Source organism: Urocampus carinirostris, chromosome 9 (genome assembly GCF_059441175.1).
Source record: "Urocampus carinirostris isolate Australia breed hairy pipefish chromosome 9, RoL_Ucar_1.0, whole genome shotgun sequence".
In the NCBI taxonomy this organism is placed as follows: domain Eukaryota; kingdom Metazoa; phylum Chordata; class Actinopteri; order Syngnathiformes; family Syngnathidae; genus Urocampus; species Urocampus carinirostris.
In genome coordinates this window covers 27,037,455-27,051,031 of record NC_142357.1, presented here as the reverse complement: position 1 = coordinate 27,051,031, position 13,577 = coordinate 27,037,455, and the positions used below count along the sequence as shown (strand labels likewise).

At 41.0% G+C, this 13,577-nt stretch overlaps 1 protein-coding gene across 1 annotated transcript; it reads left to right on the top strand.

The window, feature by feature from the left end:
• Positions 1 to 2,470: 2,470 nt before the first annotated feature.
• LOC148359955 (serine/threonine-protein phosphatase 2A catalytic subunit beta isoform-like) lies at positions 2,471 to 13,577 on the top strand. The gene is made up of 7 exons (XM_088343391.1): positions 2,471 to 2,661; positions 5,973 to 6,182; positions 6,262 to 6,435; positions 7,889 to 7,978; positions 8,048 to 8,209; positions 12,625 to 12,743; positions 12,831 to 13,577. Exons 1-7 carry the CDS (start codon positions 2,518 to 2,520, stop codon positions 12,901 to 12,903), a joined length of 972 nt encoding a protein of 323 aa, XP_088199517.1. The 5' UTR covers positions 2,471 to 2,517; the 3' UTR covers positions 12,904 to 13,577.

Sequence of the window (13,577 nt, the reverse complement as noted above, 5' to 3'; positions counted from 1 at the left end):
TCAGAGCATTTATTTTGCAAGGTACAACCAATCACGGAAGGCGTTTTAACACGAACAGCAGCAGACGTCATTATGTTCATCTTATCTTAAGTGTCGAAATTACATCAATGAGTTCAAATTTGATTTTGAGTGCAGAGGTGGTAAACCTGTCAAAATTAAAATAAATGCATTTAATTTTCAACGCTATTTCTCAATTTAGTGTGGCTACATTGTTGAGAGCGTGTGTAAATATGTGACGTCACGCTACGACGAGAACGCTATTATTGGAGGCAAACAAGCACCCTTAGCCAAAATGACAAAAACAAAACAAAAAAGAAAACAAAGACAAACACAAAAACATAAACTTTATGTACACGAATTAGTTTTGTTTTTATTCTACATTATAATGTCAAACACACAGCCTGAGGCTCAGACCCAGCCCGTTGGATGGTTTATTCAGATTCAGATTCAGATTCAGATTCAGATCGACTTTATTGTCATTCTAGTACACGTGTATACAGAACGAAATGTCGATGCATCTGACTCCCACAGTTTCCTTGAATGTACAGATATAAATAATGTTGTATTGTATTTTGGCTACGTGTAGTATTTTACCATCGTGCCGATAGTGCAAGAAGAGTAGCTAACCAGATGTGCAAAATGGGCAGTCAGGTTAACAAGTCAGGTACACAGTAACATTAACACTGTAACAATAACGCTGTAATTACAATAGTGCAGAGAGCAATGTGCAAGGAGTGGGAAGCTATAAAAAATTGTCCTAAATTGATGAGTATGTCCAGAAGAGAAGAGAAGTGAGTCCCTAGGTCATGGGTCTCCAATATTTTGCAAGTTGAGAGCTATTCTTTGTTCCAAATTAGGTGCAAAGGATGCCCAGTTTGATATGCATGTCCAGAATTACAATTTATCCTGCTATTAAGGAAGGCACTAAAATGTGGATTATTGGAAATAGAAAACCAACCTCTGAAAAAAACAATTTTACAAATTAAAAAAAAAAATCACTTCTGAGCTTTTTTCAGAACAGATCAGCAGGCACCACAGCTGGCCTTTGGGGCACCCTGGTTCCCACCGGCACCACGTTGGTAACCGCTGCTCTCGGTCATTTCGATCAAAAGTTATGATTTTTTTAAATAAATGCTCCTATTGTCACTAGAGAGCAGTAAAGTATATACTCTCAGCTTAAGTAGTTGATATGAGTACTCCAAACGTATTGCCCATGCACTGTTATAAGGTTTGCATTTCTTTTTATTAATTTCTGTCAGGACCAGAACAGAAACAAGACCCAATTGCGTGATGTTTACCACAAGTTTTATTGAAAGAAAGAGGAAGGGCTGCGCCCACAATCCAATGTTCGGATTTGGACTGTGATCCGAAAACGGAAGCGGATCTTCCATCGCGAGCGATGGCGGACTCAGGGACAGAAAAACTGGTCGGTCGCCGGGACTGGGAGAGCAAAGCGTGATCGGGGTCGGAAATGAGTCCTAAGCCAGAACGGGAGAGTAGAAAAAGTCGGGGACAAAAAGAGGGCGTAAGCCGGGAGGGGAGAGCAGACGTGGTCAGGGGCAAAACATGTCGTAGACGGACGGGAGCAAAAACGGGACAGGTGGGAGTCAGGGTCGAAAAAGGCTTGCCTCAGTATGCCTGAAGTTCGCAGACGGACTGACAACAGGGGACTGATAGGACTGGGTTCAAATAGTGACAGGGAGCCAATCAGAACCAGCGACGGTTGGCGCCACTTAAGTTTGTATAGCCTGGTGAGTTGGCACAGGCGTAAAACTGCATTCACTCAGCTGTTAAAATAAACCAATTAACACATGTAATGCCAAACATGAAAGTCATTGTTCTCCTATTGTTTGCGAAAACATGTGTTAGGTTTAGATAATATTCCTTGTCATGCACGATTATTATATGTAGGCTAGGGTACTAAAGTAGGTTGAATGATAATACTGAAAAAAACACTGAAAGGTAAAAACTAATGTATGTTGACATTCTTTTACTGAACCTGCCAGCCATGGAACAGAAAGTCTGGACCCCTGTCCCACATAGTTTGTCCGGTTGTGAGTAAATAGGTGCCCGTTGTGCTTGCAAGGTGCATTGTTGCTCCATACGGAGAATTGCAATCGTTAATGATAAGGGGGGGGGGGTTAAGGGTTATTGTTCTATCTTCGTTATTCATTATCCATTATCCGTTATCGGTCAGTTCATAATACGCTACAAAGCCTAGGAGCCGGGACTCTTACTCGGATCAAGTGGCTGAGGTTGACAGGTATGCAGTATTGTGGGCTGGCATTTAGGGTTTCAGGTCAAACAATTTCCGAATTGCTCCACTAGAGGGCAGGCGAGTTAACAAAATAAAAATTGAAATAAAGCGCACGTTAAAGTGATGTCAATTCTATGACGTAAAAATACACAAAAAAGCAAGCATTTCCCTTTAAGTGATGACGCAGCCTAAACAGCAGCCCCCCCAAAAACTCTCGTTGGGTCTATTAGGACGCAGTTTGGTCTGCGTATGTTGTCCCGATGATGTTCCTCAGGGATGATAGAGGGGATTGCAGCTCGGACATGGGGGACAAGTCCATGAGCAAAGAGTTGGATGAATGGATTGAACAGCTCAGAGAGTGCAGGCGACTCAGGGAAAACCAAGTCTACGAACTTTGTGAAAGGGTAGGAATCAATTTGGAGTGGGGGGAACATGCAATAACAACGTGACAAATTGTTTTATTTGCACTTGCATTTAATTTGTAAATGATCTTAAAGGGACAGTGTGTATTAGTTCAGTTGCTTTTAACTGGTCCGACTTGAGGACCCAGCATTCCACTCTAATGACAAGCTGCGACCCAAATGAAGAAAACACTTCTCTGTTTTGTAGAATTAAAGGATTGTGCAGTTTAAAGCAGAGAAAGTAGGATATATTCACCAATTTTCAGAAAATTAAACGACCAGCTAAACCAAAACAACTTCAAGTACATCAAATACCATATACATTCAATCCTATATGATATGGTATATAAGCAACCCCTTTAAACTGCTTTAAAATAGCCGCATACTAAAAAAGGTTTGTACCCAAAATATATTTAAAACATCGTGTGCTAAATTGTGCCTATAATAAAGAAGAATATACTGAAACACGCTAGAAATATAACATTTTAGACCATTTACTGTAACTTCAATCACTGCTTCAATGGCAGACACTCGTATAATATTTTCATATTTCGCAATCATTTCCTTCACCTTCATTGTTGTAGTCACTGTTTTCCATTTTTCCTCTCCTTCATCACTCAATTTCTTGGGAACGATTAATTAGGGCTGCACTAATTTGAAAAAATGAATAGAATTTCTATTTTTCAGACCAGTACTCCGATCTCGATAAGATTTTCAATTTTAAAAGAAAAGTGCATTTTCTGCGCTATTTTTGTTATGTTTTTGTGAGCACTCGATCATTGTGACATGCTTTAACCTTAGGAAAACAGTGCCCTCTTCTGGGGAGATTTCTCAGGTTTGCCGTGGGTGTGTGGCATAGCATGCTGCTTGCAAAGTTTTACATCGCCTTAATTGGCTACTGCCTTTAAAACTTGCTCCTGATTGGCCAACGCGTAAAACTCGGACTATGACAATTATGGTTGGCCAAACACTCCATCGCTCAAATAACAAAGAGGAAAAAAACACAAACATGAAACTATAAATCCTTGAAAAAAAAACCTCAGTGTCTTGTGATTACACAATCACGCTACGTCACATCGCAATATTCATTCGATTTTTAGATATGTTACTGTGTATATGATCCTCCCCTTTTTTCTTGTTAGCATTATTTTGCCAGAACAAAGGCTAACCAGCCACTTTGGGTCTTAAATTAGCAGTTGAGAAACACTGCATTCGTTGACCACTAGATGCTAAATGGCAAGGGTCTCATTCCGTTTTCTTGGGGGCAGCCGGGCCTACTCTAAAGTCTGAGTGAGGTGGGGCCAAATTGGGTTCTCTAAAGGAAAATCTCCCGTGATCCCTCGTTTATCGCGGAGGTTAGATCCCAATGAAGCCGTGATAGACCAAGTCCGTATAGTGAAAACCTTTATTTTTTATAATTATTATCAGGGCTTGTGAGGAGGAAATATTGTATTTATTTGTGTGAAACACACACCCCTAACTTTTTCAATTCAAAATAGGCATACAAAATTTAGTTTGACCTCTCTCCACTCAAACTAAGCATTGAAAGTGACAATTGTTGTTGAATACATGCGACCATGGTCTCAATCATTCATTGACAACTATAAACACAATGCCAACATAGAATTTACAATGTGTTTATTTCATGTCCTAAGTCCGATTCATTATCAGATACACCAAAGAGTTGTTCACTCGTCTTGCTTTTTTTTGCATTCATATATATCTTTCAGGATTCCTTTCCTGTTTTCTCCATTCTCTAACATTAGTTTCTGGTACTGTGTATAGTGTGACAATGAAAGGAAATCAAATGCCTTTTACAAACGAATGAATACAGTCCTGCCTGCGTGATCTACACTGATTTGATTTCAAACACATCTCAAATGCCGAATCACTCTTGGAAATCTCACAACACACCCCTTCCCACCTAAAAAAATGTTTTCCTTGGATCTTTATAATTCACTTAGGTTACCTTTTTCGACTTCAAAACTGTGAATTTTATTTTAAATGGCAACGCTACAGAAGGTAAAATCTTAAGCGCAAGCGTTAGTCCAAGCCCGGCCCAAATTTCGGCCTGGGTTGGGCATAAAATATCAGTCGCTGGGGTCAAGCCAGGATTCTCTTTTGCTGCCTTTTTTTCTCTTTTATTATCTGCCCTTCATTGTTCTTTGCCTCTTTGCGTCCCTCTCATTCTTTTTAAAAGTGCCATGCTAGATTCTTAAAGTTGTATGTACTTCTTTTGCTGTTTATGATCAAATTCTTTACCCGTCAAAATGACGGACGGCCTTAAAACTTTCCTGTCAACTCTTCCAAAAAATAGATAGATGGATAGTATCCTTTGTTGTTTATTAACAGAATGCCCTAGGGGTGCTGTGCAGTAGTTTAGCAACAGCGGAGTGGATGACGTCACACGCTAGTCCAAAAGTTCGACGTCCCTGCAGCAGATGGAAATCTTTGTGCCCAGGGTTACACCACCTCGTGTTCACGTAGATAGCGAGTCCACCTCCTCTCTGCTTCCCGCAGGCTTTCGTGTCTTGTCTAACAGCGCTGAAGCCGGGTATTTCCGGGTAGCTCCGGGTAGCTCCATGTTAGCTTCCGGGATGCTAGACGTGAGTCACGTTTCCGTAAAACACAGCAAACTGCACTCCCGGTACGCTTTGATGTTTTTCACCAGCACAGCCAGTTCGTCGGTCTTATTTGTTATAGAGTTCACATTTTCCATGATTACGGACGGTACCGAAGACTTATAACGCCGCTAGCCGCTTAGCCAGCTCCGGCTCTGCATCCACGATAGGGCCCCCTCATCATGCCGGCACGAGAATTCTTCAGGGCAAGGAGTTGATTCCTCGAGTAAACGCATTTTTGTGCGTTAAAACCCATAATGATAGGATAGAAAGTAATCCAAAGTGTAGTCGTCAAACGGACGAGAAACACCGAAGACAGAAGCAGACACTTAAAGCAATAAATCACAAAAAGTGCGAAATAACACGGAGCTGCTGGAAAGGCTGCCGCTTTGATGTTCCGTCACGATGGAAAATTGTAATCCAATGTTACCTCTGCAGACACAGTATTATAAAAATATCCATGTTTATACAGTCTTTGTTAACTTGTATTTCGGCACAAAAAACTTTCATTCGTTATTATAAATCACCTCTCCCCTTCCAATCTTTACATTTTTGGTTTGCTTCATGCTTAGTCCTAAAAATTCATTAATTGATCCGGCTCGAGCGGGCTCTGGTCTGGCTGGATTCTTTTAGCTTACCTCTAAATGCTATTAGAGACTCATTTTGACGTGCTTCTATTTCCCTTATGTCAAGGCCAAAGAGATTTTGCAAAGGGAATCCAATGTTCATGAGGTGAGATGTCCAGTGACAGTTTGCGGAGACATCCATGGTCAGTTTTATGACCTCATGGAGCTCTTCAAGATTGGCGGAAATCCCCCCAACACCAACTATCTCTTCAACGGGGATTATGTGGACAGAGGATATTATTCAGTGGAGACAGTCACACTCCTTGTGTGTCTGAAGGTATTAAAAACGTCCAGAATAGAAGGCAAGAGAACCCCTGACGGTTTGATTGGTTGAGCTTTTGCCGTTTGTCTCGTAGGTCAGGTTTCGTGAAAGGATCACCATTCTGAGAGGCAACCACGAGACCAGACAGCTCACTCAAGTGTATGGATTCTACGATGAATGCATGATGAAATATGGAAATGCTAACGTTTGGAAGTACTTCACTGATCTGTTTGACTATTTACCTCTCACCGCACTTGTAGATAACCAGGTGAGACTATGCAAATTGTAGCACCTATGCTGTTAGTAAGAGGGAAGACAGGTTAGTGGACTAGCCTTGATGAGTGGTAAAATTAACAGAGGAAAGACTACAGTGAAAATTAATTTGAAGAAAAGACAGCAATTTATTTCACCACTTGATGTTGCCGTATTGTGTAGTGAAACAAAAAAACGAGTGCTAAAAGGCATGGGGAAATAATACAACGGAGACTCAAAGTAAACAAAATGCACTGTTTTCCTTATTTTTTGGACCAAACTTTCGTGAATGACAGAAAAAATAAATGCAAGGGAACAAAACAACAGGGAAAAAGGGAAAAATAGAAAATGTGTCAGAAGCCAGAAACGAAGACAGGACCCAATAGCGTTCGTTGAACTCAGTTCTATTGAAAAAGAGAGCAGTGCTTGCTTCCACGATCCGATGATCGTCGGACACGGGTGGCTGATGGCAGGAATGCGGATTTAACCCTTCCGCGTCGAGCGAGGATAGTCGTGGGTGGCAGTAATCGAGTCCAGAAAAAGGTCGGCAACAAGTATCAGGCAGGAAACAGGGCAAAACAGATCGATGGCCGGGACGGAACAGCAGGGCAGAAACAGGTCCAGAAACAGGTCGGCAACAGGTATCAGGCAGGAGAAAACAAGGCAGGAGATTGTTGGAGGGTACGTGCTTGCCTAGCAAAAGTGTAGGTTCGCAGGACGGTCTGACGGCCTCCTCTTGGAAGCCAGAGGTCTAAAAAGGGTCCATGAACCAATCAGCGCTTGGGGCTGTTGGCGCCAACAGGGCATTCGCAGTTGACCCGAATCAGCAATCATGACAAAATGAAAGAAACAGGAACAACAGAAAAGAAAATGGAAAAGGAGAAAGAAGAAGAAGGAAAAAAGAAAAAAACCCGAAAAGGGAAAAAAGCAGAAAACAAAGAAAAATGGAGAAGGACCAATACAAAAGAAATAAATCATGTATAAAAGAAGGAAAATACAATAGCAAATGAAAGACAAAAATGAAGAAAAGAGAAGACAAAGTAGAAAAAAAAAATAAGTAAAAAGAGACAGAACTTTATTCAAACAAGGAAAAACAAATCCGTGTTTTTAAATTGAAACAATTTATTTTATTTAGTTGGTTGATCAAATATACTAATAATATTACTACCAGCTCAGTAGCCTAGATGGTAGTGTGCCCGCTTTGAGACTGGGAGGTCGCTTGGCTGCTGCTGCATCGGCTCGCTACAACGGGTCAGGTGTATCGACATTTCGTTCTGTGTACATTGTTACAAAGAATGACAATACAAAGGAAATTATTATTATTATTATTATTATTACAATGTGTCTCCTATCAAACTTTCATATTTTATTTCAATTTCAAATTATCCTTTTATTTATTTCTAACTCGTTTTTAACAGAGGTTACACGATGCAAGATCTGAATGAATTGTTTTTTTTTTTTAAATATAGATTTTATGCCTCCATGGAGGACTGTCTCCTTCGATATCCACCCTAGAAAACATTCGAGCTTTGGATCGCATACAGGAGGTTCCTCACGAGGTACAGATCATAAAACTCCGAAAGCCGAGCTAGCATAAACCACCAAAGTTTTTTTTTCTTCACATTTAGGGTCCGATGTGTGACCTGTTGTGGTCGGACCCAGACGATCAATATGGATGGGACATTTCTCTCCGTGGAGCCGGTTACACCTTTGGACCAGACATCTCGGAGACTTTTAACCATGCAAATGGCCTCACTTTGGTTTGCCGGGCACACCAGTTGGAAATGGATGTAAGAAATCTAATCGGATCCATTCTAAGGCAGGGGTGTCAAACATTTTAGGAGAAAATAGAAGAAAAAGCACTCAGGCGGGGGTTGGACTCTGAAATAACATACAAAATAATTAGCTGTAGGGTTGGGGATCCTGCGGAGGTTCAGAATCAGATTATTATTCAGAGGTAAAAGAATAGATTTAAAATAATTATTGGAGTTTTTTTTTCTCTATTCTTTTCCTTCAACACGAGTAAATCTTTCGAAATGTTTATCAACTGCATCTGTAAAAAAAAAAAAGAAAAACAACAGTTATAAATGGTAGATGGTCTGCATTAATATAGCGCTTTTGAAGTCAATGAAGACCTCCCAAAGCCCTTTACAATGTGCTTCACACTTACCCATTCATACACACACACTCACACACCCCTGTTGTAAGTGTTTTTGCAACAATAACTAGTACAAACTATGTAAGAGGTAACCAACCTTATTCAAGCTGAGAGCTGCTTTTTTTGTTTTGGATTAGCGCAAAGGGATTTTTGTTTACATTTCAAAAAAAGTGATTTATCATGCTATTCCTATGTTTTTACTATGTTATTATTATACTCATACAAGGTCGTATTTGTTCTAAGAAGGGTTAAAATAAGCTCAATCAACCACTAAAACATAATGGATGTACAAAGTCTAGTGTGATCCATTGTAATGGTTGTAATAAAAGGGTTATTGATAAGATAACAGTAAGAAGTTATATAACGATAATAGTAATAATAATAATAATAATAATAATAATAATTACATTTCTATTTCGAAGTGTCTTTCAAGTCACCCGAGATCGCTGTAAACAGAATACAAAACAGTGATACTAATAAAACAGGAATAAAAGAAAGCTATGAATACATAAAAGAAAAATGACACTTTGTTGGAACCAGAATGGAAACTGGACCCAATTGCGTAACGTTTACCACAAGTTTTATTGAAAGAAAGAGGAAGGGCTGCGCCCACGATCCGGTGTTCGCTGGACGCGGGAAGCAGGTCGCTCTCGGACTCGGACTGTGATCCGAACATGGAAGTGGATTTTCCGTAGCGAGCGATGGCGGTGTCAGGGACGGAAAAACTGGTTGGTAGCCAGGACTGGGAGGGGAAAGGGGGGTCAGTGTCGGAAACGAGTCGTAAGACAGGACAGGAGAGTAGATGTAGTCGGGATAGAAAATGGGTTGTAAGACAGGACGGGAGAGCAGACATGGTCGGGATCAAAACAGGTCGTAGCCGGAGTCAAACGGGAGCAAAAACGGGCCAGGCGGGAGTCAGGGTCGAAAAACGTTTGCCTTGTATAAACAGAGGTTCGCAGAAGGACTGACAACAGGGGACTGACAGGACAGGGTTTAAATAGGGACAGGGAGCCATTCAGAACCCGCAGCGGTTGGCGGCAAATGAGCGGGGACAGGTAATTCACAGCGGTAATCATGTTTGTTTGTTATGGATTAGCATAAAGGGCTACGTGTTTTTTATGCACTTCTAAAACTAGAATTAGAATTTTCTTTTTGGTCATTGATGACAAGGTAGTGAACAAGAACTGTCAGCAGGGGATAAAACTGTCCAGAGTTGCGTCCTCAGTGGTGCCCGGGCGACCCGGGCGGTTACGGGATCCGTTACCTATGAACATTGTTTACAACAAAATGAAACATGACACTCCAGGATAAATACATACTTAAGACTTAAAAGAGAAAAATAATATTTAAAAAAGCGCACATCCCCATGGTGCGGAGGTTCAGGGTTCAAGTCCAGCTACCGCAGCCTCCCCGAGTGGAGTTTGCATGTCCTTCCCGTGCTTGCCTGGGTTTTCTCTGGGCACCCACTTTCTTAAAACTGAGAATTTTAGGCCACATCGTTTCTGACACAGCGACTGTAAAAAAAAGGGAAAGTTGACTGTGAGGGACGCGCTTTCAGAACAAGTATTTTTTCACCAAACTCCAAAACAAATGCGTCTACCTAGTTTGCAAAGAGGCTGTGGCTGTTTCCAAAGAATATTATATCAAGGGACACTGCCAGACAAAGCATGCTGACTACAAAAAGCTAACTGGAAACAAAGGTGAAGCAACTGGAAGCAGCAGCACTTTTTCACAAGAACCAGCTAGTCAAATGAAAATGCAACAAAAGCGAGCTACGAGGTCATGACGCTGAACGTCAAGCACAACACACCTTTCACGAAAGGTGAATTTATTAAATAATGTTCCAAGAATACTAGGCTAAATAGTCGCCCCTCACACATTTCAGCTTACCAAATTCCGCTTTCTGAAAAGTTTGGACACCCCTGAACTAGAAACTGGGTAATTTGGAATTTAGAATATTATTAGTTTGTATTGTACAAAACAACCCTTTAAAAACTTTCGTTTGATTTTAGAAAAAAAACAACATTGGGTCATCTTGATTTTACCTCCCATAAATAATGTGTTGTTCAATATAAAAATGTGAGTAATTTGGTTTGAAACCACCTCCAATTGTAATCATTTTTTAAATGTGCTGTTTAAAACCATCTTCAAAAGATTGTAATTTACAAAGACAATTAAAATCTCTCTTATAAAGACCCCTGAAAAATGGGTAATTTGGTCTGGGACAACCAAGAACGGGGGTCAGAAACCTGCTGCTATAGAGCAGAATGCAGCTATGTAGCGCCGCCCTACTGGCTTCTGAGTGTTTTTCCAAAAATGCTTGGAAACAAAGAGGGATGGAAATATATATTTTTAAACCCGGTTCCTGTGGAACAGACCTGGGCACTGCGGTCCTCGAGGGCCACGTTTCCTGCATGATTTTGGAGGTTGGATTTTTTCAACACAGGTAATATGAATTATCAGCTAGTTAGCAAGCTGGCCGGAGCTTGGAATCACCTGTATTGGAGCAGACAAACCTCATAAACCAGGCAGGACATGCTGCCCTCGAGGCCTGGGGTGCCCAGGTCTGCAGTAGGAGGACAATTACATAAAATGTGATTTGATTATGCTCCTATTTAGATTCTATGGTACCATGTCTCAACTTTTACTTTTAATGTGTACGGTATATTGGGTTATCTATGAGGATTGGGTTTTTATTTTTATTCTGAAAATGTATGAAATGAAAATGAAATGAAATTGGATCTTTCTATTTTCTTTTCAACTTTGAATGGATAACTGGATGCTTCAAACACATTTTGTTGTTGTTTGACAATGACAATACATTTTTCTGAACCTGAACCCAAGGAAATATTTTAAAAAGTTTTATTCAAGGTTGTTAAAGTAATTACGTCAGAACCAGAACAGGAGGAGGACCCAGGTGCGTAACGTTTGCACACAAGCTTTATTTTAACGGAAATGGGGCAGTCATGCGCATGACCACAAACACCAGTGATTCGGCGAAAATGGAAGACAGAAGTCCGGCGTGGAAAAACAGGAAGCCAGAGGCCGACGAGATCGATACCAGATACCGGACAGATCGGATCGATACCGGACAGGACGGAACAGCCAGGATCGATACCAGATACACGAGCAGATACCGGACAGACAGGATCGATACCGGACAGGACGGGACACACAGGATCGATACCAGATACTGAAGACTGGAGTCAGATATCAGACAGGACGAGACAGACGGGATTGATACCAGATACTGGAGTCGGATATCAGACAGGACGAGACAGACGGGATCGATACCGGCGCAAGATATCGGACAGGATGAGACAGGCGGGATCGATACCGGAGACGGAAGCAAGATATCAGACAGGACGAGACAGACGGGATCGATACCGGACACTGGAGACCGGAGCCCGATATCAAACAGGACGAGATAGACGGGAACTATACCCGATACTGGAGATTGTAGCAAGGTATCAGACAGGACGAGACAGACGGGATTGATACACGACACTGGGGACCGGAGTCTGATATCAAACAGGACGAGATAGACAGGATAGATACCGGACAGAGTCAAAACACACGTCTTGTGGTTGCAGAGGTTCGTTGACGGACTGACGAGGTGTGAATGAGGACACTGAGTTTAAATAGGAGGGAAGCCAATCAGGCAACGGACCGCAGCTGGCGCCAAACGGGCGGAGCCAAGTGACGGCAATGGGCAACCGTGACAAATCATCATGCGGCTCCAGGCATTTTTGTTCTTTTATTCTGTTACGGCTCTTTCAACATTTTGGGTTTTTACCTAGAAAATTGGATCAAATTGACACAGAACGGTCCATTGTATATTATTTTCCCCTATTTCTGAGTGTACACTTCATGTCACAGCCCACTGACTGCTTGTTTCACTTGATAATTGTTGTGTTCTTATTGGTTACTTTGGGTAAATTCAAATAAGACCACTTTGGGATTCTTGATTAACAGGCAGGGTCTGTATTGTAAATTGTCTCGTCTAATCTAGTTTAATAAAATGACCTGAAAAACCTTTCCATGCAGGGCTTCAGCTGGTACCACGATAAAAATGTTGTGACGATCTTCAGTGCACCAAACTACTGTTATCGCTGTGGAAACAAGGCAGCGATCATGGAACTTGAAGACACCCTTAATTGCTCCTTGTAAGTCATTTGAGAACACCAATTAAGTTGCATGGATCGTGTAATTATGATTCATGCCAATTAAAAAAAATGTATTTTGCTCGCCAGCCAACAGTTTGAATCCGCCCCTCGCAAAGAAGAAAGCCTAACATCCTGGCGTTTCCCAGACTACTTCCTCTAAAGATCTCCAGATGGTGGACCAGAACTGGAAGCGGGAACATGTCCCAAAATGAAAAAAAAATATTGCTGTGGGAAACAATAGCGAATTTGGACATTTACACATAAGCACTTAGAATATTAATGTATAAATTAACACAGGGGAAGTTATTCCATATGTTGTCTTTTTACTTTCTCTCACAACGCAAACATGGAAACAGACTGATGTTGTAATAGTGTATATAAGAGGACTTACTATTTTGCAGGCACTAATGAAACACAGATGCCTAAAAATACTTCAACCAGGGCTGCCAAAGAATTAGAATGAAGTTTATTACATTACAGCATAACCAACTCCTAGTTATGATGCTGATAGGGCTTGTTGAGGCTATGTAAAGTAATGTAATTGGACACATGGGATGCATAATTCTTTGGAATGCCTTTGTGATTTTCCTTTATAGTGGCATTTGAGTCTTACCTAATAATGTCGAACCGCAACAAAACAACAAAAACAGCTTGACCTTGAATCACTTTTTGGGGGTATAAAACCACATAAACCCCAGCGAACTGTGTTTTAGCCATTGTTTTCACAAATGTATTTGTTTCTGTCATAAAATTCAATGCCAAACAGTATGGAATACAATTAAGACAAGAAAAAAGATGTTTTTTCTGTAAAAAGTAAAAGTATTTACCCCCTAA

Excerpts from the sequence above, each read along its gene's own strand:
- LOC148359955 (XM_088343391.1), top strand. The coding sequence starts at position 2,518 with ATGATGTTCCTCAGGGATGATAGAGGGGATTGCAGCTCGGACATGGGG. Across the intron at positions 2,662-5,972 it reads TCTACGAACTTTGTGAAAGG|GCCAAAGAGATTTTGCAAAG; the intron begins GTAGGAATCAAT and ends CCTTATGTCAAG. Across the intron at positions 12,744-12,830 it reads GACACCCTTAATTGCTCCTT|CCAACAGTTTGAATCCGCCC; the intron begins GTAAGTCATTTG and ends TTTGCTCGCCAG.